The 24,533-nt window shown below is 41.3% G+C and overlaps 1 protein-coding gene across 1 annotated transcript in view; it reads right to left on the bottom strand.

Moving 5' to 3' along the window:
- Positions 1–24,533, bottom strand: part of Kat2b (lysine acetyltransferase 2B) — a 104,216-nt gene that overhangs the window by 2,173 nt on the left and 77,510 nt on the right. The window contains exons 8-17 of the mRNA XM_042679890.1: positions 23,078–23,200; positions 22,685–22,821; positions 19,156–19,364; positions 17,835–17,961; positions 13,305–13,415; positions 12,129–12,272; positions 7,214–7,328; positions 5,140–5,176; positions 4,836–4,899; positions 4,652–4,736 (exon numbers count right to left, since the gene is read on the bottom strand). Of these exons, the coding sequence (XP_042535824.1) occupies positions 4,652–4,736; positions 4,836–4,899; positions 5,140–5,176; positions 7,214–7,328; positions 12,129–12,272; positions 13,305–13,415; positions 17,835–17,961; positions 19,156–19,364; positions 22,685–22,821; positions 23,078–23,200 (1,152 nt within the window). The remainder of the gene's footprint in view (positions 1–4,651; positions 4,737–4,835; positions 4,900–5,139; positions 5,177–7,213; positions 7,329–12,128; positions 12,273–13,304; positions 13,416–17,834; positions 17,962–19,155; positions 19,365–22,684; positions 22,822–23,077; positions 23,201–24,533) is intronic.

Raw genomic sequence — 24,533 nt, 5'->3', positions numbered from 1 at the left:
AATCTTACTTTATTCTTTTGAGAGGATTTTATAACAAAATCAGATCCACTTTATCATTAAAGGGACCATTATTAGTTATCTGGTTCAATCCTCCATTGAACACAAGGAAGCTAAGTAGATTATCAAGAGCTAAGTATGGTAAACAGACTGCTATTAGCTATTCATTCTGAATTATACAGGGGTTCTATCTTCATCACACAGAGCAGATAGACATTTGTATTGAATCATTTAATTACTTAAAACAATCGGACTGAGTTTCCCTAAGTTCAAAGTAAATTCTCTACTAAAGTATAAAAACTAATCATTAGGTATAACTCCAAATATTTCAAGCCGGGTGTCGGTGGCTCACGCCTATAATCTTAACTACTCAGGAAGCTGAGATCTGAGGATCACGGTTCAAAGCCAGCCCCAGCAGGAACGTCCAGGAACGTCTGTGAGACTCTTATCTCTAATAAACCAACAGAAAATCAGAAGTGGCACTGTGGCTCAAGTGGTAGAGTGCTCACCTTGAGCTGAAGAGCTCAGAGACCGAGCCCAGGCCCAGAGTTCAAGCTCCATGACTAACCAAAAACAAAAACAAAAAAAATTATTTCAGTGCCAGCACATGAAACAGTAAAAAAGAAATTTTCATGTTCCATCAATTAAATAAAAATGACTAACTTCATAGTCATTTTTCTTTTTTTCTTTTTGCCAGTCCTGTAGCTTGAACTCAGGGCCTGGGCACTGTCACTGACCTTCCTTTGCTAACAGCTAGCACTCTACCATTTGAGCCACAGCACCACTTCCTGCTTTTTCTGTGTATGTGGTGCTGAGAAATCAAATTCCAAGCATGCCAGGCAAGCACTCTACCACTAAGCCACTTCCCAGCCCTCATAGTCATTTTTCTAAAGTAAATAAACTTTGCAAGACTTGTGAAATATATTTTCTCAATATATCTACTTGTTTAAATCGTATAACTTATTAGCAAATGAAGACAATGCTTGATCTCTCTCCCTTAGAATACATGGAGTTTCCTCAATCTTCATGGTGAGGACAAATTTATGCAACTCAATGCAAACCGGATACTAAGGTTTGTCTATTTAAGGGTCCTCAGGTGTCTTTAAGTCTAGCTCAATCACCAAAAACTGTAACTGTGTTAACTATACAAGTAAGTCAAAACTTCACAGCATTGTAAAAATCCAAAATTTCCACTATATTATCAAATTTTCCAGAGGAAACAAAATCTGCTACCAGATACACTAGCATTCTCTCTCTACAACCCATCACATCCTGAATGGGGAATGAATTCATTTACACCAAAAATCTCAAGCCGACTACAAAACACCAAAGGAAAAATGTGGAAAAATATGTTTCTCTTTGTCTCTTTTAATTAACGCCTATCCCTGTTAGTTCATGTCATCACATCTGTAAATTCAACTTTTAACTTTTCTTTTCTCTCTAACACAAGCAGTTTGGAGACAGAAAAAAAAATCTAAACATGTTAAGACAAACAAAGACTCAACAAATCCTCTACTAAACATCTCACCTAAGTGTGGCTGAAAGCATCAAGATGTTCTCTCATTTAAGGAAGAAAGACTAAATTTATGCCTCAAACAAAGCAACAAAACAATCACCTTATAAATATGTTAGAAACAATCGCAAGAAAGAAAAAACCACTTGTGTCCTTATCTTGAGGTTCATTTCGCCTAACATCAAGTTATCTGACCGTTTCTGCTTGTCTCAGACATATACTAGTTATTGAAAATAAGGGAAACCATGGGACCTATGTTTCTTTGGGCCTGGCTTACTTCACTTAATATAATTTTTTCCAAGTCTTTCCATTTCCTAACAAATGTGGCAATGTCATTCTTTCTGATGGAGGCATAGAATTCCATTGTGTATATATACCACATTTTCCTGATCCATTCATCTGAGGGGCACCTGGGTTGGTTCACTATATTGGCTATAGTTTTGTTGATTTGTATGTCCCTCCCCCATGGTATAACCCCTGTTTTCACTGTATTTGATGTTGGTAAAATTTGGGGAGGGTTAGGAAAAAAATTGTTTAAATAGGGATACAAGTGGACCCATTGCAACAATGAGATGTACAAAATGCTATGTTGAAAAACGAACTTTACAACTTTGGGGGAAGGTGGGGAGTATAGTCATGGAGATGGGAGAGCAGGGATGGTAGGGGAAAAACAAAGGAGGAGACAACAATGCTTGATAAGAAATGTACTCATTACCTTGCTCATGTAATTGTAACCCCTCTGTATGGTATTTTCACAATAAAAAAAACTTAATAAAAAATTATTCCTCATTAAGTAAAACCAGGTGTTTGTATTCCTTTTCCCTAAATTTCTTATCTCTTAAGATATGCTGCCCAGTAAGTTTATAATGTTTTAGAAGAAAGTAACATGTAGCCAAAACCAAAAACATAAACCAACAACTAAGTTCTGTGAAGAAAACAAACTAAAAAGGTAATTTGAAGCTAGCCTGGGCAGACAAATCCAAGAGACTCTAATCTCCAATTAACCAGCAAAAAGATGGAACTAGAGATGTGGTCAAGTGGTAGAGCACTAGCCCAGACTCAAAAAGCTAAATAAGAATGTGAGGCCCTGAGTTCAAGCATCAAAACCTACAAACACACACACATACGTGCATACACATACACATACATACACACACACACACACACACACACACACACACACACACACACATCATTTTTTTAAAAAAAAGAGAGGGAGGGAGGAAGTGGATGAGGGAAAGAGGGAGGGAAAGTACAGAGAGGGACCAAAGCCCTTTCAAACATTTAGGTGGGGTAGGGGTGAGTGGAAAGTAAGAAGAGACTAGTAGCAGAAACAAAGCCAGAATTATAGTGGTAGTTTGACCCTCTAAAAGAATTAGAATCCATTCTGAATTACAACTCATTTTTCTATTCTAATGCTACAGATAGCATTTTTCTTTCTTTGATCCACTTACATTATTTTGATTGACCTAACACCATGGGTTAGAAAAACACTGCTGGGCTGGGAATGTGGCTTAGTGGTAGAGTGCTTGCCTAGTATGCATGAAGCCCTGGGTTCAATTCCTCAGTACCACATATACAAAAAACTGGAAGTAGTACTGTGGCTCAAGTGGTTGAGTGCTAGCCTTGAGCAAAAGCAGCTCAGGGACAGTGCCCAGGCCCTCAGCTCAAGCCCCAGGACTGGCAGGAAAAAAAACAAAACAAAAAACACTGGTATCACCAGGCACCAGTGGCTCAGTAGGAAGTCCCTGAGATTGTTGTCTCCAATTAAGCATCTAAAAAGCCAGAAGTGAAGGTGTGACTTAAGTGCTGGAGCACTAGCCTGGAGTTAAAAAAAAAAAAAGCTCAGGGACAGTGCCAGGCTCTGAGTTCAAGGTCCAGAATTGGCATCAAGAGAGAAAGAAAAGAAGGAATGTAGGAACGAAGGAAGGAAGGATAGTACCAAATATGGAGGTAGAACGAAATGAACTGCATTTTCGAAGGTGAGCAGGAAGACCCTGTCTAGCAATCACAGGTAGGAAGATGTCATGCTTGGCTCAGACTACTCAGGCAATTTGCAGTTTGCCACTCCCTAGGTAAAACCCATTTATAAAGATGAGAGAAAAGAGGTCGTAGAACATGGGAAAAAGAGAAGAAACCTCTTTAGAAAAAAATCTTCTAAGAAAGCAATAAATAAACATAAGTGGAGAGCCAGTGGCTCACATCTAGCTACTCAGGAGGCTGAAGCTGAGATCTGAGCATCATGGGTATGAAGCCAGCCCAGGCAGAAAAGTCCCCGTGAGACTCTTATCTCCAATTAACCACCAGGAAAGGAGAAATAGAGCTGTGGCTCAAAGTGGTAGAGCGCTAGCCTTGAGTGAAAGAGCTCAGGGATAGGGCCCAGGCCCCGTGTTCAAGCCCCATGACTGACAAAAAAAAAAAAAAGGATTACAAGTAAAAGAGGAACAGAAGAATCTGCTCTCATTTCAGCTAGTTCTCATCCACACAATACCAAGTTGATTGAATTTGGGAATTCTAAATTGATTCAATTAATTATGCATTTTAGTATAGTATAAGCACAAGTAGCAGTTTCTGCAATTCTGAATGTTTGAAGGCATCTTTTATCTTCAGATAAGAATAAAGGTTAAAATAACAGCATATGTGGCAATGAACAGTATCATGAAGAACAGGGAAAAAAAGCAAGACATTACTATCATTTCTCCCTCTGAAAGTACAACTTAATCTACCTTCTTTCGTATTACCTTGAACAACTCTTAAAAGGAATAGCTGTTTATGATGGACTCGAAACATATCAAAAAAAAAAAACCTGGTATCTTTACATCTGCAACAAGCAGGTAGACTACAAGCAAGATTATGTCCAAATAGCAAGTGTCCATATCCAGGAACTGTCTGCAGGTCAATCCAACTTGGATTCCAAGTCATGGGCTCTAAAAGACAGCTGTGGGTTGTCTCTAAGGAACAGGGCCTGCCCCTTCCCCTTAATCATTCTATTCCAACATAACTGCCCCTCCCCTCCAGATACAGGAAGCCCACTCCCCACTCCACCACAGAGGAGACCAAATCAGCATCAGCACCCAATTGTCCCCCCACACCACCAACCAGAGTTTCACATCTACAATTAGAAAATATTAATGGCATTACCCATGGGAAACCGTATAACTTCATAATATCCCGGAGCTTCTGTTCTCTTCACAGGTTCCATGAAGGGCCAAGCGCTTTGATGGCTCTTGAGTAAAGGAAAGAAAAGGAAGGTATCTAATATGACTGTTCCGGGTGGGAAGTCATTTCAAAACACCGGCATGAAGAAAATGAAAGCAACACCTACCTTCACCTGCTGGAGGATGCCCTTGAGCGTGCTGTAAAGCTGGTCAGGGTCTTTGGGTTCTTTACTTGAAAAGAGGAAACATCAGGAGCAGAGATTAGTTCTGACCCTGCTGCCCGCTTATTTCTACGCAGCCCGGCCTCACAGAAACCCCAATACAATCCATTCCAGAACTAAGGAACAACAAACCCCAACAAGGGCTGTGGGAGACATTATAATAATCACTTGACCCTTTTTCTCTAAGTTGCTGGAAGAGGGGAAAAAATTAAGCAACCTCCATTCACAGCCACTTACCCATCTTCCTTACCTTTTTTCTTTTCCACTTGGTTTCCAGCCTGTCTCTCCTAGGTCAAGAAAATGAAACATTAAATGAGAAATGCTTCTGGTCAAGAGAATAGCATACTTGGTAAAAGTATAATCCATTATGGCCATGCCTCGAGAAATGTCTGGGAAATCTTAAATCATCAGCATTTATTCACTTTCTTATCAAGCTCATAATACAAAACATTCCTCAAACGGGCTACTGTATGTTTTGTAAAATGGAAACTCTGGCCTTTAACTCTACCTTTCACTAGAGACAAAGATTTAGTATTATATTTTTTTAAATTCTAAGTCAAATTATTTGCTAATCACAATGTAAAATAATGAAGGTATTATTTTAGGTCAGAACAAACTCTGTGCTATTTGGTCACGGCCTGTTTGTGATGCACGATGTTTCAGTGTAGACAGAGCACAGATTTCTTCCTGCTCACTACTGAAAGGCTATCATGCCCTAAGGCACTTAATCCTCTTACATCTCGGGCTACCAAGCTATAAAATGAAATTCTAAAACTTAAGTGATATGATCCCTTTTGAAATGAGTTCATAATAAAAATAATGTAGTTCATGTCTGTAATCCTAGCTAGTCAGAAGGCTGAGATCTGAGGATTGCAGTTTGAGGCCAACCCAGGCAGCAAAATCAATGAGATTCTTATCTCCAATTACTCACCAACAACCTAGAGGTGGAGCTGTGGCCCAAGTGGTAGAGCACTAGCTTTGAGCAAAAAAGTTAAGTGACAGCTAACAGGCCCTGAATTCAAGCTCCAGTACAAGGAAGGAAGGAGGGGAGGGACAGAGGGACAGAGGGAGGGAGAGCTAGAGAAAGGAAGGAAGGAAGGAAGGAAGGGATGGAGGGAGGGAAGGAGGGATACAGGGAGGGAAGGAAGGAAGGAAGGAAGGAAGGAAGGAAGGAAGGAAGGAAGGAAGGAAGGAAGGAAGGAAGGAAAAAATACTTGGTCCAAGATCATAATAATATGATAGCTATTATACCATTAGTAGGGATAAAAATGACTATAGGTTGAGCAGTGAAAATAAGGAAAGATATAATAAGGTAATTTTATCTTTTCCAAATAACATCTTTTTTCTCTGGAGAATTTTGTCTGGTTTTGTTTAGTTTATTAAATCTTTACTAGAAGCTGGATTTGAGTCAAGTAAAAGTTCCAATGATATTCAATAGCTTTTGATGTACAAGAAATAGCTAATTGGGATGGCTCAACCAGTACAACTCATCCATTAGCTGTAATGAATCATTTAAAATTAAATGCTAACCATTCTGAGACTCAGTTTCCCCATTTGTATATGTATAGTTCTGCGGTTTTCCATGTTCCATGTTGCTAGCATCCAGTAGTGTGCTACAAATGCTAAGATCTTAATAAAGGGTAGATATTAATAGTGAAAACAAGAAGGAATTTTCATTGATTTGTTGGAGTTGAAAGAAAAAGGACATTAAAAGGGAGGCATTTGCTACCTTTTCTTTGTTCGTTGATGACAAGGTCTAATTATATAAACCTAAGACTATTCTTGAGTTCACAATCCTCCTGTCTCTGCCTCCAGGTGGTTGGGATTATATAGCCATACCCAGCTTGCTGCCTTCTTAAAGATTAGAAATGATGGAAAGGGTGCCACTGATCAGGATGCATTTTACTCATAACCTGGCAGATTGAATTGAAACCCCTTTGTACAACTACTTGAAGATAATATTTTTTTTTCTCCATCATGGGGCTTGAACTCAGGGCCTGGGCACTGTCCCTGAGCTTTTTGTGCTCCAAGACTAGTGCTCTACCACTTTGAGCCACAGCTTCTCTTCCAGTTTTCCTGATGGTTAGTGTCAGTCCTGACAGTTAACTGGAGGTAAGAGTCTCATGGACCTTGCAGTCCAGGCTGGCTTCAAACTGCAATCCTCAGAGCTCAGCCTCCTGAGTAGCTAGGATGACAGGCACAAGCCACTGGCACCTGACTAACGGTAATAATTTTTAAGACTAGAAATAACACACATGAGAATGAAATTGTTTCAAATACAACTTCTGACATCTCCAAAAGATAAAAAGAATGTCTATACATACTAATTCCAGGAATGCTTTCTATAGGAATCTGTCGAACTCCATCTTTAAAACATGAAAGTCCAGGGTAGACTTTTCGGATCTGGGCCTGTTTTCTTTCTATCAGCTTTTTAATTATCTGTAAAGTACAGGAATAAAATACGTTGAGTGAAAGAAGTCTGTGCAATGACACAGTTCAAGTCAGCAACTTGAAGGAAACATTCTCCTTGCAAGAGTATTTCATGGTACAAAATGGCAGGAAAGGATGAATGCTATTGAACAGGTCAGAAATGAAGACATTCTTTTATACAGATCCATCTCAGAAACACTGGGCCCTGATATACAGACCAGGGTGCTTAGGGAAGAGGGGAGGGGCGACAAGTTGGAAAGGAGAGTGTGTTCATGTATAAAGCATGATACTTGCCTACTTATGGTGAAATTCATATGTTAACTATCATTTAGAACACATTTTTGTAAAAGGAATCAATATACACTAATAAAAGCAATTGTGAGAAGTTTAAAAAGGAGTGTAGGAGAATAGAGTACTAGAAAGGAGCATGTGAGCACTCTGTCATTGTATACATGTGCAGGAATGCCACAAGGAAACATATGGTAGTAAAAAATTATTTAACAAAGCAAGTCAATGCTGAGAACGCATTGCCCTATACTTCACTTCTCCTCTTGGGCACAAGAACCCACCACTTTGCTCTGCTTCTCTGAGGAGCCAGGCTCAGAAGAGCTGAGTGTTTCTGGCAGCACCTGTCCAAGGGAAAGAACTTCTTCACCCCCCATAGTGGAGACTATCCTTTTCAGACAGGAGGAGCGGTGAAAAGACCTCAGAAATGCCCAGAACTCTGGAAAACGTATAACCTGCTATTATTTAAACTGGGAAGGGAGGAGGGAGGAGGAGCGACGAGAGGGGGGTGGAAGAAGGGAAGAGAAGGGAGAAGAGGATCTTTGAAGGCTGAGCCCCAATGAATGCTATTCTCATTAGAAAGCTGTTCTAAAGTACTATCTACTGAGCACCATCAAAGGTTACTTGAAATGCTTGATTCAGAACTTCAGAAAGCTGTTTATTTTAGTTTATAAACAATCCTAAAGTAACTTAGGTAAGTAATTGCAAAGACATTACAGTTTTCCTTTAAAAACAGAAACACTGGAGTGCTGGTGACTCATGCCTGTAACAGTAGGTAAGTGCGCAGGATGCTGAGATCTGAGGACTCTGTTAGAAGCCAGCTAGGGTGGAGCAGGAAAGTTAAAGAAATTCTTACCTCCAATTAACTATCAAAAAGCAGGAAGTGGGAACTATGGCTCAAGTGGTAGAGGGCTAGCCTTGAGAATCAAAGCTCAGGGAAGCCATGCTAGTGGCTCAGGCCTCCTAGCTACTTAGGAGGCTGAGATTTGAAAAATCACAGTTAGAAGCCAGCAGGGCCAGGGAAGTCCATGATACTCTTATCTCTAATTAACCATCAAAAAAGCTGGAAGTGGAACTGAGGCTGGTTCAGGTGGTAGAGTGCTAGCCTTGAGCAAAAAAGCTAAAGGACAGCCTCCAGGTCCTGAGTTCAAGGCCCTAGGACTGACACAAATAAAATTAAAAACAAAACAACAAAACAACACACACACACACACACACATACAATTACTTGGTATGCTAAGGCTAGATGATGGTGAGTTCAAGGCCAGCCTAGGATACATAGCTAGACCTTGTCTCAAATAAAAAATAAAAACTCCTCAATAATTACATAGCATATCTAAATTTGAGGGAAGAATTGCAAAACAATAGAAGTCACTACTCAATTCATAATGGGCGGGGGGAGCGGAGACAGGGAACACCAGTTCTTCTTCTAGTTACATATGGCTTGGTGATCACTGCAGAATGAATTTACAGTCCTATCTGTCAAACAACAACTTCCCCAAATGACTAGGAATCGTAAATGTGCATCCTTGGCAAATCAAGATTAGTGCTATCCAATTAGAAATAGATACTGTAATTCCTACTGCATTTTAAATTCGAATGTAATTTATTAATTTAATTTGTAATTAAAATTTTTTCTAGTAGCCATGTTTTAGAATGGTAAAAAGAAACAGGTGACGTTGATTTTAATAATAATACATCTCTCATTGAACTCACTGTGTCAAAAATAGTTAAGAGGTACTTGACATTCATTTACTCCTAACAAAGTCTTTAGAAGTTGGAGCATTCTAGGCCTACTACATCACATCCCAGTTCTGACTAGGTACAGACCAAATGCTCAATAGCCACATGTGGCTAGTGACTCCTACTCCTCTAGATGAACATTGACTTTTGTAAGTCTGTCTTCTCTTGTGGTGCTGGTCATAGTGGTGGTAGTGGTGGTACCTGGAATCAAACCCAAGGCCTTGTACGTGCCAGGCAAGCACTCTACCACAGAACTACATCCCTAGCCTCCCCTGGGAGATGTGTGTGTGGTGGGGGGGAGGTGATCTGTTTGTTTCAGAATGGGATCTCACTACATAGCTTTGTCTAGTCCCAAACTTCTGATCTTCCCACGTGCTAGGATCCCAGAAGTATGCCACCATGCTCAGGCTGTTTACTGCCATTGTTAATCCCTACCTTTCTTTCTTTCTTTTTTTTTCCAGTAAATGTTTAGGGGGTTATAAGAAATTTGATTATCAGAACAGGGATACTCAATCTGGTATTTTGTTCCAAATTCTAAAAATTCCAAAATCTAAACTACTTCTCATCACACAAATAATTTTGGATAAGGAATAATTTGTCTGTGCATCCAAACATTTTATGATGATAAGTTCAGATTTCCTCTAAAGGAACTAGGTTAACAGCGCCAAACCTCCAGAAGCCATTCAGTGACGTGTGTGACAAAGTGGTAAGGAGAGAGGAAGAGGAGAGGGAGGGGGAGAGGGAGAGGGAAAGGGAGGGAGGGGGAGGAGAGAGAGAGAGAGAGAGAGAGAGAGAGAGAGAGAGAGAGAGAGAGAGAGAGAGAGCGAGCAAGAGCCATCGGGAGAGAAAAGGGGAGGGAGCCCTGTCTTCTAAAAGGCTGAATGCTTTGTGAGCTCTGTGCACCCTGTAGGTAGGAAGGGCCAATAAATCTCAGCATCAATGAATGCTTATACACTCTGCCAGGGGACTCCTGTGCTCAGCTAATCTGGGGTTTGAATTGCTGCTGGGCAGGATTGGGCAGAGAGCAGCTGACAGCACACTGAAGGCAGTAGTTGGCCAGCAGCCTCGATTGCCACAGCCGCTCATTAAGCCCCAGAGAACAATGAGGAAAGCCAGCTCTTGAGAGAGAGCAGGCCGGAGAGGAGCCTGCTGTGTTTCCTTAACTCTTCCAAACACTCACCCTCTTTGGAATCCTTTTTTTAGGTTCTGTGACCAAGACAAAGAAAATTTGTTTTAACTTCCCAATTTAACAGAAAATGCCAATTTGCTCATGTTTATAGAAGCAGAAAAACAAGTTTGAGCTGCTATAAATCAAAGAAAACAAATCAAATCAAATAACAAGCTTGCTGGCTGTGAATGTGGGTAAAACCTGACCAGTCGCTAAGCTACTAAGAACCAGGATTAAGGGTATTTGCAGAAAACAAGAAGTAAAGGTAGGCCGAAGACAGACAGACGTGTTTCTTTGGTAATTTGCAAGAGTAAGTTCAAATGAACTCCCTGATTCCTGAACACCAACAAACTAAACTCCAGCCTGGTACTGGGAAGAAACCAAAATGTGCATTCATTTCCTAACAAGTGTGGACTCTTCTTACGTTGTTACTTGATTTGTTCTGCTTTTGGGAAATTTAAAATGCCTATGTCTCTTTCTTTCATTGCTCAAGATGCATGAAACTCATTACTCAGATGTCAAATCACAAATCACTTCAGGTATCTAAAGAGAAGCCTTCAGAACTTGAAGTAAGGCCCATGGAACGTGAATAATTAGAACCCAAACAGGAAGAGTAGAAGCAGGGGTTGAGAGCAGAGCAGGGCCTTGCATATCTGGAGAAAAGGGTGGGCGGCAAGAGGGTGGAGAATTCAAATAGGATGAGGGAAAGAGGTATGTATCATCGAATGTTGAATGAGACAGGCCCAGTTCAAAGAACAAAACACTATATGTTTTCACTCACTCCTATGTGGGGGACTAGACCTGAAAGATATCACACTCATGGACATACACATATATACTCATATAGATAATTACATATTTATAGATAAATATAGAACCTTAGTCTAAGGGACTACTTAGGAGGAGAAGGGAAAGAGAGAGGTGGAAAGGGAAGAGGATGAATAATTTTGAAATACACTGTAAGTACACATGAAAACAGCACAAAGATCCTCAATAAAAAGTTATTGCTCAATAGAGAAATATGGATGTAGACAGAGCAGCGGACTGCTGTGGTGAGCAATGAAGGAAGGGAGCCAGGCTAGCAAAGAGGATGAAAGAGGTGGATGTAGTTGAAGCAGATCATTTGCAACTATGAAAATAGAGGAGTAAAAGCTGCGGGAAAGGGGGAGGGAGAGTGATAAAGGGGGTTAGAGTGGAATATATTATAAATATGTGTAGAAATAGAACAATGAAATCTTCTGTATAACAATGTAAGCTGATGTAAGCTGAGACAGAGAGGAAGAGAAGGAGAGAGGGAGAGGGAGAGGGGGAGACAGACAGACAGACAGACAGACAAAGTGAGAGAAGGAAGAGAGAAGGAAAGGAGACAGGGAAAGAGGGAGAAGGGAGAGGAAGATAGAGGGAAGGAGAAGGATGATTGAGGCCAGAATGTAAAAGCCTTTGGCAGGAAATGATAAAACATATCATTGTATATTCTACATTTTAGGTTGACTCTCTTAAGGATTAATGACCCAAAAAGGAGCCAGGCAAACATTATGACAGCATTAGATAAACATACATGGAACCCAGTGAAACACCATCTACCTCGGATATAAAACTCAGTCAATTCGTACCTCCTTCTGTTTTTTAATGATGACAGAGAACTCTGTGTACGGAATCCGAGGATTCAGCTCACATCCCATTAAGGTGGCTCCTTCATAATCCTTGATGTAGCCAACATATTTGGTTTTGGGTATTTTAATTTCTTTGGAGAAACCCTGCAAAGCAAATCCATTCGTTCATATGGACACTGGATCACATAGCTACTGAGTGCTAACAATATGCAGGCACAGAGAAAGGACTCCAGCATGCTTCCCTTCCATCTCCTTGACATACTAGGAAGAGGATTAGCTTGAAAACTACTCATGTCATTCAAATAGTGCAAACAGAAAATTATATAACACTTTAACATTATCCAAATAACAAGCCACCTGTGGCTCGTGCCACTGTAATCCTAATTACTTGGTAGTCTAAGAACCAGAGGATTGTAGTTTCTGGCTAGTCCAAGCAGAATGTGTCACAAGATCCCTTTGTGCCATCACTGGGCACAAAGATATACTTGACATCTCAAGCACAGTGGCAGCCTGGACATTTAATTTTTACTTAATAACTACGGCCATTTCAAAGTTTAAATGTATCTATTTCTTTCTTTTTTTTTGGGGGGTGGGGGGGTAGTACTACTGAGGTTTGAACTCAGAGCTTCAATCTTAACAGGCTGAAACTATGGAACTATTTGCTGAGCTATGCCTCCAATCTTGTTTTTCACTGGTTATTTTCAGGATAGAGCCTTACTTCCTGTTGTGATACCCATCCCATCTTCCCTGGGATGACAGGTACAAGCCCCCATGATCCAGCTTGACTATCACAGAGATGGAAGTCTCTCAGACTTGTCTACCTGAACACAGCCACACAGGGACACTTAACTTCCCTCCCTCCCTCCCTCCCTCTCTCTCTCTCTCTTAACCTCCCTCCCTCCCTCCCTCCCTCCCTCCCTCCCCTCTCTCTCTCCCTCCCTCTCTCTCTCTCTCATCTTTCTTTCTTCTCTTTTTTTGTTAGTCCTGGGGCTGGAAATCAGGGCCTGGGCACTGTCCCTGAGCTTCCTTTGCTCAAGGCTAGCCACCCTAGCCACACTTGAGCCACAGCGCCACTTCCAGCTTTTTCTGTTTATGTGGTGCTGAGGAATTGAACCCAGGTCTTTGTGCATGCTAGGCAAGCACTCTACTCACTAAGCCACAGTCCCAGCCACTTACCTGTTTCTTGAAGTATCCAATTGCATATTCGTCAGCGTATGTGAGGAAGTTGAGGATGTCGTGTTTTATGTGATATTCTTTCAGATGATTCATCAGGTGTGTTCCATAGCCCTGTGCACAAGTTAGCATGCAGACAAATGGATTAGGTCTTGGAGAAAAGAAAATCCTACAATCTTGCCAGGAAATGTTGGAAAACTGAAGAGATTGTGCTTGGAGATACATATGTGTGTGTGTGTGTGTGTGTGTGTGTGTGTGTGTGTGTGTGTGTGTGTGTGTGTGTGTGTGTGTGTGTGTGTGTGTGTGTGTGTGTGTGTATATATACATATACATATATATGATCATAACATATTTTTACCATAACATATATATGTGTATATTACCAACAGAGACTCTCCTGGGGGAAATCTAATATTAACAATTTATAACAATTTCTGAACTTTGAAAATAAGGGAGAGAACTACAAAAAATCTTCAAAATTCTTGGTTCAAGATAAAAAAACAACATTGGAAAATATGTTTTTGCTTCTTTGGCCATAATACACTGAAACTACAAACTCAGATACAAAAATTCCTAGCTAAAATGTTAAGTTTTCCTGGAGTAAATACTTTTAATGAATTTCTGCTTAATTTTGAAAGTATTTCAGAATCTTAGATTTAAAGAAGCGTATAAATGAAAAGTGCTAATGATCACTAGAAAATCACTAATCCAAGTGTTTTGCTCTGCATTACATAATATCAACCCTTCTAAAATTACTGTGGGATTTTTTCTTTTTCTTTTTTTTTTTTTTTTTGGTGCCAGTCCTGGGACTTAAACCCAGAATCTGGGTGCTGTCCCAGATTTTTTTTTGCTCAAGGCTAGTGTTCTACCACTTAAGCCACAGCTCTGCTTTCAGCTTTTTTTTTTTTTTTTTTTGGTGTTTAATTGAAGGAAGACTTTCCTGCCTGTGCTGACTTTGAACAGTGACTTCTCAGATCTCAGCCTCCTAAGTAGTTAGAATTACAGACCTGAGTGGGCCTGAGCGCCCAGCATACACAGAATTTCTAACCTGCTATCATCAGACCTTTTCAAGAAAGATCTGGGGATTGGGGGGGGGGGGGGGGGGGGGGGAGGGCACAGTTGGTAGATTGCTAGCCAATGAGCAAATCAGGCAATCAGGTACAGAGTTTGAGTCCTGGTCTCCAACCAAAAAACAAACAAACAAACAAGCAAAAAAGAATAAGGAAAAGAGGACTGGAAAAGCCAAGAATCTCCAGGTCAGCCAGAACACACTAGCTATGTAATTTTAGCTATATAATTTTATAGAGATAAATAGCTATATAATTTTAAACTTATCAAGACCAAGGAGTTTTAAGATGAAAAACATATTCTAAAACCTGATAAGGTGCTTCGGGCATATTTTCAAATATTACCTTTTATGTGTTCTTAAACCAGATAAACTCACATGAAAATATTAAAGTACTCACAGGAATTAAAAGATAACCTTGATTCACCTAAATGACTGGACAAAATTTTATTTCCTTTTACTTATACACACAGATATTATTTTGGGGTTTGAACTTAAGGCCTTGCTCTTGCTCAGCTGGTGTTCTACCACTTCAGCCACACCTCTGGCCCCTGGATATAATTTTAAAGACATAGCCACACATTTAATATAGTAAATACAGATTTGCTGACTTCACAAGCAAGTGCTACTAGCACTGGGATTCACTGAGTTTTACCCCACGGTGAAGCAGAATGTCTGTGTGTTCCAGTGTTCGGGGTTGGCAGATGCCTTTGAAAATCTAAGTATCTAAGGTAGTACCTGGCTCCGGAGTTGGTCATTAATTATTAACTAAAGACATGGGGCAATGAAAAGACAGGAAATTAATGATGTAACTGTTTCTCCCATTTCTATTTGCACTAAACAGTTGGTCCCTAAAAAGGTAATGTATACACATAATATCTTTCATCAATTTGTTCATCCTGTTCTATTTTGTAATATTAATCTTCATTTTCTAAAACGACACTTTCAGATCACTAACAAAGAAATGACTTTATTTTTCTAGGGCTTTCTACTGAATTTATGACATTTTTTTCCAACTTCATTCAAGTCTTTAAAATTTTACAGTGTAGGGAATACAATAAACTGCCCTTGTGAGAAGTAACAAGACAAAGCAGCAACTCATATTCTGTTTCCCTGTGGCATCCCTAAAAGTGTCCAAATCAACCTTAATTAACCTTTCCAAACAAGGTGCTTGCTATAACCGTGTGCCTCTGTGTGTGTCTATGTGTCTGTGTGTCTCTGTGTGTCTCTGTCTCTCTGTTTCTGTCTTGTCTGTCTCTCGCTCTCTCTCTCTCTCAGATGCATGCACTTGTGCATGCTAGACCTGGGGCTTCAACTCAGGGCCTGGGTGCTGTCCCTAAGCTTTTATGCTTAAGTTTAGCTCTCTACAACTTAAACCACACACAGCCCTCCTTCCTGATTTATGGTAATTAATTGGAGATAAGAGTCTCAAGGACTTTCTTGCCTGGACTGGCCTTGAACCACAATCCTTAGATCTCAGCCTCCAGAGTAGATAGGATTACAGGAGTGAGCCACCAGTGCCTAGTTCTTGTATACCTATCTCTAAAAACACAATTTATACAATTGAGCCAGGTGGGCATGCCTGTAATCTTAGCGCTTGGAAGGAAGTAGGAGAATCAAGAATTCAAAGATAGCCAGGGAAGGGGAGGGAAGGGAAGGGGAAGGAAGGGGAGGGGAGGAGAGGGGAGGGGAGGGGAGGGGAGGGGAGGGGAGGGGAGGGGAGGGGAGGGGAGGGGAGGGGAGGGAAGGGAAGGGAAGGGAAGGGAAGGGAAGGGAAGGGAAGGGAAGGGAAGGGAAGGGAAGGGAAGGGAAGGGAGAAAAAGTAAGGGAAGGGAAGGGAGAAAAAGTAAGTGTTATACAACCTCTATGAACAGTTAAAATTGCCTTAAAGTCCTAAACTCTAGATGTTTAGAAACACCTGGGTACTTGAACATTTCTCACTTTGCTGGGGGAGGGAAGAATGTAACAGTACAAATAATACCATTTAAAGACATACTGTCAGAATCCTTTGGAAAACAGAGTCTCCAATAAATTTAGTTCTTTATTTCCCCAATCCAAATAGTAAGACCTGACTTACTTGGTCCTGGATGTGCTCACACACCTCCACTGTGCTTTGTGAGAATAAACACTTCACAGAAGCCACAATGGCGACTGTGGTCAGAGAACAAGGTTGCTACTGAAATCAGAGGTACCCAATGTCTTTGAGCAGAGAATACTCATTCTTTGTTTTTGTGAATGACACAGTTTCTTTGAGGAAGGAATCAACCACATATTTCATCCTTCACTGCTCAATACAGGAGCCAGGGTCCACATGTGTCTTATTGAAATATAGTTCATCCAAATTGATACATACTAGAAGTGTAAAATATACAATTGATTTCAAAGACTTAGTAACAAAAAAATAAAAAAAAAAAACAAAAAAAAAGAACCCAAAAGGTCTCAAAAATATTTCATAACATTGAATTCTGGGCAAAACAAAATATTATTAATAACTAATCTCACCTGTTTCCACTTGCTTCTCTTTAAAATGTGGCTATTAGAAGATTTAATAGCTCATCTATGCAATCACTGCAACGTTTCAGCTTACAATAGGCCTCTACTGGACATTATCTTAGACCATGCAATCATTCTTCTCATCTTTCCACCACCCACAATAATATTTTTCCATGGTAGCTTTTAGAGCTCCCTGAATACTCAATGCATAATCTTCTCAGGATTTATTTCTGATTCCCTGTTTCCTCAGAGCAGCAGAGGAGGTCATTACATAATCTAGATAGGACCTCTTTTTGTCACATGGGTTGTCTAGCCAGACCAACTACAACAGCAATAAAACAGCCACACCTGCCAGGGAGGAAGGGATTCATGCCCAGGATAAGGGGAGATAAGTTAACAAGTAGGGAAAATAAAAACTCCAACACATTCCAAACCCTACAAGAATGCTGATTCATGAATGCACTCAAATTCTTCATAACTTCCTTTATAGAAGTACTTTAGGAATCATAGAATCTTTCTGTAGTCTAACTGGCTAAATCACCTTCCTAATCCAGATCAATTACAACCTTTCTGGTGGCTTGATGATACCGTGTGTGTGTGTGTGTGTGTGTGTGTGTGTGTGTGTGTGTGTGTGTGTGTGTGTGTGTGTGTGTGTGTGTGTGTGTGTGTGTGTGTGTGTGTGTTAAACACTGAGCGTTACTTTCAAAGCTCTCTTCATTGGCTACAGAGTACACTTCAGGTACATCATGAATTGCACAGTGAGGGTGCGTTTTGACAACCCAACTTTCCTCTTCTCTCCCCCATGTCTGTCTTACATGAACACACAGTTAGAGTAAGAAGACTCGTCTCAGAAAACCATGAGCTCTATTTGCAGTCTTCTCTGAACACAGAATAGAGAGAGTTTCTCCAAGCTTCACAGCTTTGGTGCAAACCCCACACTCTGCTTTTCTTCTAAGACCCTGGGTTTTCCTTACCTTGACTTGCTCATTTGAAGTTACAGCACAGAAAACAATCTCTGTGAATCCCTGGGATGGGAACATACGGAAACAGATACCACCAATAACACGGCCATCTTTAATTAAAGCAAGGGTTTTGTGTTTCCTGAAAGGATAAAATTATATCAAAGTCTTACCAATCTTGGTTTTATAAGGATGCTCTGGGTGATCACTAACTAACCAAAGGGGGGGGGGGAGATATGTCTTGAATTTCTGTGGGAACTTCCTTCATTCTAGTCACTATACTTTTACCTAGGACTTGACAACAAAAGACATCATCAGAGCACCCACCAGAACAAAATTGAATGTCCTCTAGTAAGTTTCAATGTCTAAAAGTAGCAAGAAAGTATGTGTGGAGGTGTTTTGGAACTGGCATACCCTATGCCCAGGGAACCATGGTGAGAATCAAGAAGAGAGCTCAAAGTCATGACAAACGTGATACACACTTCTGCAGTTAATTCTTTTTCTTTCTTTTTTTTTTTTTTTTTGGGTCCGGTCATGGGGCCTGAACTCTGGGCCTGGGCGCTGTCCCTCAGCTCTTCAGCTCAAGGCTAGTGCTCTACCACTTGAGCCACAGTGCCACTTCCGGCTTTTTTCTTTTTGCTTATGTGGTGCTGAGGAATCGAACCCAGGGCCTCAGGCATGCAAGGCAAGCGCTCTACCTGATCTGTAATGTTTTTGAGTAAGAATTAACTGCAGAGGGTCTGGGAAGGTGGCTCAGGTAGAGCGCTTGCCTTGCATGCATGAGGCCCTTGGTTCGATTCCTCAGCGCCACATAAGCAAAAAGAAAAAAGCCAGAAGTGGCGCTGTGGCTCAAGTGGTAGAGCGCTAGCCTTGAGCTGAAGAGCTGAGGGACAGCGCCCAGGCCCAGAGTTCAGGCCCCAGGACCGGATCAAGAAAAAAAAAAAAAACATTACAGATCAGGCACCACAGTAGTTAATCCAAGAATGAGTGGATTACCAAAAAGCTAATATAGCTTCTAAGTGTGTATACTGCTAAATGAATGGAGTACAGGACAGCCAAATAGTAACTTAAAATACAGAGCATGTTAACAAGAACATTTTAAGCTGAGCACCAGAGGCTCATGCCTATAATCCTACCTACTCAGGAGACTGAGATCTGAGGATCACAGTTCAAACCAGCCTAGATAGAAAACTCCATGAGACTCTCATCTCCAATTAACTACCAATAAAGAAGCCAGAAGTGCAGCTGTGGCTCAAGTGGGAGAGCACCAGCCCTGAGGACAGTACCCAAGCTTTGGGATCAAGGGGGGCAGGGAAACAGAGAAGGAAGAGCTTACGGGTCAAAGACAAGCCGTGTGATATACTCTTTTGGCATTCGGGGCAGCTGATGGGAGAAGACGTTCTGTAGACCAACCAGCCACATCAGAATCTTCTTGTTTGGTTTCTGGTTCAGGGAATTGCCAACCACATGGAATTCAATGACACCCCTGCGCTCTTCCAGCCTCGCTGCCTCGTCCCTGGCTGAGTGTGCCGACAGAAAATTGGTCTAGGATGCAGGAGACAGGAAAAGGTCACACACAGCTACTCTGTGAAGGCAATGGCACATCAAAGCTTCTCTTCTTTGTTCTAGTCAGGTACGCGTTTGCGGATTTCCAGGGCGCAAATACACACACATGCATGCAGACACACATGCATGAACACGCACACACATTCCTCAAGTCTTGAAGACAAAATAGAAAAGATAAGTAAAGCAGTGGGAGAAATCTGAGGACCACCAAGGTGCCAGATAAGCTATCAGCCAATTTTTCCATCATGTGCCTGAGAAAAAACATCTTAGACTGTTTGAGCCATAAGATCTCTGTCTTCACTTCTCAACTGTTATTACAGTACAAAGGCAGATACAGATGCTCTGTTAAGGAACAGATGTACTAAAAGAATAGGTGCATTAGTACTCCAGTTAAGACTTTAGCTAGAACACAAAATAAAACAGAGTAAATCACATTTGGCCTATGGGCCATAGTTTGCCAGTCCCTTGTTTAAAAACATAATAATAATAATCTCATTTACTTCAGCTTTAAAAGACCCATTGTGATGACAGATCCCAAATTCTCATAAAAGACCAAAACACAGTGGTCACATTCCTATTTTAGCACCTCTTTTCAGAGAACAGTTTTCTTTGCTAAGGAGTATCTGTTGACCCTCACTAAACCACAGCAGACATTACAGCAAGGGCCGGTACTCTGTGTTCCTCGTCTTATTTAATCCATCAGTGCAGTGCAGGGAAATAAATGTTCCACAAACAGCTCTTCAGGGAGGAAAAGTCCTAACTGGTAGCACTTTGCTGCTTTCATTGGTCTACAGTAGCTGGATGGCCATGTGACCAGGCACCACTGTGATCAATTTCAAGCCACCAAGCTATTTAACAACCAGCTTAGAAAACTCCTAAAATTTAACTGCTTGCTTCCATGCATGCGCCAGTACCAGCCAGTTCCACACACTACGAAATCCATCTAACAAATTTCAACCATGATTGCAGTCCACTTTAGAACTCAAAACACTAAGATCAGTGAAAATATTCAATCCTTAAAAGACTAAGAGAAGAAGCTGGGCACCAGTGGCTCACACCTATAATCCTAGCTACTCAGGACGCAGAGCCTGGGCAGAAAGTCTGTGTGAGACCCTTATTTCCAATTAACCACCAGAAAACCAGAAGTGGTGCTGTAGCTCAAGTGGTAAAGTGCTATAGCCCCTATAGCTCAGGGATAGTGCCCAGGCCCAGAGTTCAAGGCAGACAACCGACAAAAAAAAAGACTCAGAGAAGAGAAGAACAAGTGCTTGAAGTCCTCACAGACCAAACATCACAATGGGAAAGAATAATCGTATGAAGAGATCTATTATTATTATTTTGAGGGAGCAGCACTGGGGGTTAAACTCGGAGTATTATGTTCTCCCTGGCACTCTGCCACTTGAGTCACAACTCCACTTCTGGCTTTTTGGCGAATAATTTGAGATACAAGTCTCACAGAATTTTCTGCCAGGGCTGGCTCTGAACCACAATCCTCAAATCTCAGCCTCCTGAGCAGCTAGGATTACAGGCATAAGGCATCAGTGCCTAGCTTTATTATTATTATTTTGTGGTGCCAGGGATTAAACCCGGGGCCTCATGTAGGTTAGGCTTTAACCCTAGTCCATGAGGATATATTTCTACTAAAACAGTCCAGTTCTCTGAATTAACCTCAATATCACAGAATACCTAAAAAAAAAAAAAAAATGGCAAAGCAAAACTTAATCTTTTTTTTTATTGAATAGAGCTATAGTAAGAAGATATAAAAATTGTTGATAAAATAATATCCAGGCCATTTCTCCCATGGCTTAAGCCACTCTGCAATAAGTATCATGTAACAAGATAGCAGCAGTACTTTTACTAAAAGTGCTTGAATCTAATAACCAGTAAGCAAAGACAAATTCAAATAGACAGCAAAAGTGGTGACCAAGAATCAACAACAACATATCAAAAGGCCAAGAAAAAGCTGGAAAATTACTGCTTTAAAGTAAAGAGACTTAGCAGACTAGGAATATAGCTGAGTGTAGTGTGTTTTCCTCGCATACTAAGGCCGTGGGTTCAACCTGGAGCACCGCCCACAAAAAGAGAGACACTTAAAAGCATGAGGAAATCAAAGTTAGATGCAATGCTTTGTTCCCTAGTTGATCCTTCAACAACAGCAATAATTGTGACAAAGGACACCATTTAGACCGATGGGGAATTTAGATATGGGATGTATATTACACCAGGGCCAGCAAACTTTTCAATACAAGGTAGGAGGGGTGTATTTTATGCTTTTGAGATGCATATATTTGGCAGATCCCAGTTACTCAAACCTGCTACTACATGCAAAGACAGCCACACATAGGAGCCTCCTGCTGCTCTGGAGGCTGACATGGGAGAGTCACTTGAGCCACAAATTTGAGTCCATGCACTGGTGGCTCACACCTGTAATCCTAGTTACTCAGGAGGCAGAGATCTAACCATCGAGACTCAAAGTCAATGGGAGAAGGAAAGTCCAGGTGATTCTTATCTCTAACTGCCAAAAACCAGATATGGAGCTGTGGTTCAGTTGGTGAAATGCTAGCCTTGAACGAAAGGAAGGAAGGAAGGAAGGAAGGAAGGAAGGAAGGAAGGAAGGAAGGAAGGAAGGAAGGAAGGAAGGAAGGAAGGAAGGAAGGAAGGAAGGAAGGAAGGAAGGAAAGAAGGAAAATGCTGGAATGCTAGATCCAGTTTGTGGACTATAGTCTGCAACCTTATATTAGAAAACTTTATAACCAAATTTTCTGAGTGCTAACTTTGCTAAGAGTGCTAATATGCCAAGCTAAATGTTCTAAGAGTGCTAACTGCATTGTGATTTTGAAAGTGAATATCGTTGCTCCTATGAAAGCTAAGGGTAAAGTGTTTATCTCTTTTCAACTCTGAAGCCATTCTAAATGGTTCACAAGAGAGAAAAGCAGATTTATAGAGTGAAATGGGGCCTAATGTTAACAACTAGAGGGATCTAGAAGTCCAGAGTTTTGTTTTATGTTTTGAACCACAGATATTCTGTAACGTTTTCCGGGTTAGAAATACATCAAGATAAAAAGAGTTGCAACTGTGAGAGATTATTAGCATGAGGCTCTGTGATGTGATATTCTTTGAAGGAAATGATCTCTTGACTAGCCAACCCTGCCCTTCCCACCTGGACCACCAGGGTCCATGCAAACCTAGACAGAAGGCTAATTCTCTGCTGACAACAGAAGGCTTCATTTCTGAGAGCTTAAGGGGCTGGAAGAACAGGAGACGCCTACCAGCTCCCAGATGCCGTTTGCCCTGCTCACCTCTGGCCCGAGCATGGTTGCAGGGTCTGTGATGGTGGACATGACCTCATGAATCAACTCCACTGGAATATCCCCCATAACCCGGGGTCTTTTGGCCTCTTCTAGAATGTGAGAGTCATTCATTTTCCTCTTCTCTCCTACAAAGATCAAAATTTAGAAGGCAAACGATAGGTACACATCATATACACATAAAACAAAATGTGAATGCCCACTGATACAACTAATTTCCTAACAGAGTTGACGGAATGGAGGTCAATATCCTCTGTGACAGAGGAAAGGGGGGGGGGGGCAGTAAAAGATGGGAAAGTGATGGGCGGGGTCATAATAATTGCCAATCACAGATCCATTTTCTCCATCTGGGTGTCCTCTCTTTTACCCCTCTTAAGAGCTTACCTTGGTTTGCTTCAAGCCCAGATGACTTGCAGGCAGGACTCGTGCTACCTCCATTTGGCTGCTCCAGGGAAGATGAGTTTGAATTGTATGACACTGTCCCAGCCACAGGAGGTGGATTAATAACTGCCCCAAGAAAAGGGGGAAAAAAATATGAGATGACTATGTGCATAGGCAACAAGGAAACAAGAACACCTGAAACCAACACCATAGAAAGTCATCTTTAAACTAAAAACCACTTAACATCAAGATGGTAAGAACAGAAGCCAGGCTCTAATGGCTCACACCTGTAATCTTAGCTACTCAGGAGGCTCGAATCTGAGGATCTTGGCTCAAGGCCAAGAAAGTCTCTGAGATTCTTCAAGTGACGACCATAAAACTCCAAGTAGAGCTGTGGCTCACGTGTTACAGCACTAGTCTTGACTAAAAAAGCCAAGGGACAGTAGCATCCAGGTCCTGGATTCAAGCCCCGGTACTGGCAAAACATAATTAATCAAAAATAAAGCCTGGGGAAACAAGTAGCAATACGAAGCCAGCCCAAGCAGATAATGGCATAAGCCCCGTTCTCAACCCATAGGAGCCCCTGTCATCTCAGCAATGGCAGAGGCTGAGACTGGGAGAATCAAGATACTAGATTAGCCCCAGCAAGAAAGCTGATGAGACTCCATCTCCGTAGAGTTCCCTGGACATTGCGGTATCTCTATGATCCCAGCAACTACAGGAAGCCTGGAAGGAGGTAGAGTATGGCACAGGCACACACATCTAGGCAGACAGCAAAACCCTATCTTAAAAACAACCAGGGGAGGGAGTGGCGCTGTGGCTCAAGTGGTAGAGCACTAGCCTTGAGCTGAAGAGCTGAGGGACAGCGCCCAGGCCCAGAGTTCAAGCCCCACGACATACAAAACAACAACAACAACAACAACAACAACCAGGGATAAAACGAGGCTGAAGGGGTAGCTCAAGTTATACAAGTCCCTGAGTTCAAACCCCAGGAAGGCCCCCAAAATAAAATCCACTTAAGTGCCAGGCTATATGTTTTGGGTTTTTTTTTTTCCTTGTAGCACCCAGGCCTTCTGAATTTCAAAGTACACTGAGATGGATTTTATCAAAGAGGAAGCGCGGATGATTCAGAAGACATCTTAAGAGTATCTTGCAAAACTTTAGAGCCATCATTATAAATGTCATTCTCACAGTTGCATAGATGTGCAGACATGCCAATTAAGAAGACAATTACACTCTTCTCGCCCCTGAAGAGAACACATTGCAATTACGACGAAACACAAGACAGCTTGCTTCTGATAGCCTTCAGGTTAAGACTGAAGTGTACTCTTCAGCTTAACTGGGCACAACCTTAAAAACAACAACAACAACAAAAATAACAAAAAATAAGCTTAAAATTCCCATGCAGCCAGAGATCACCGCTGCCTGCTCCAGCCTGTGTATGGAATGGCAGATAACA

The sequence above is a fragment of the Dipodomys spectabilis genome, unplaced genomic scaffold (assembly GCF_019054845.1).
Source record: "Dipodomys spectabilis isolate Male_0828 unplaced genomic scaffold, ASM1905484v1 ptg000054l, whole genome shotgun sequence".
Taxonomy (NCBI): domain Eukaryota; kingdom Metazoa; phylum Chordata; class Mammalia; order Rodentia; family Heteromyidae; genus Dipodomys; species Dipodomys spectabilis.
The sequence above is the reverse complement of the archived record's forward strand: the minus strand, read 5'-3'. Positions and strand labels throughout refer to the sequence as shown.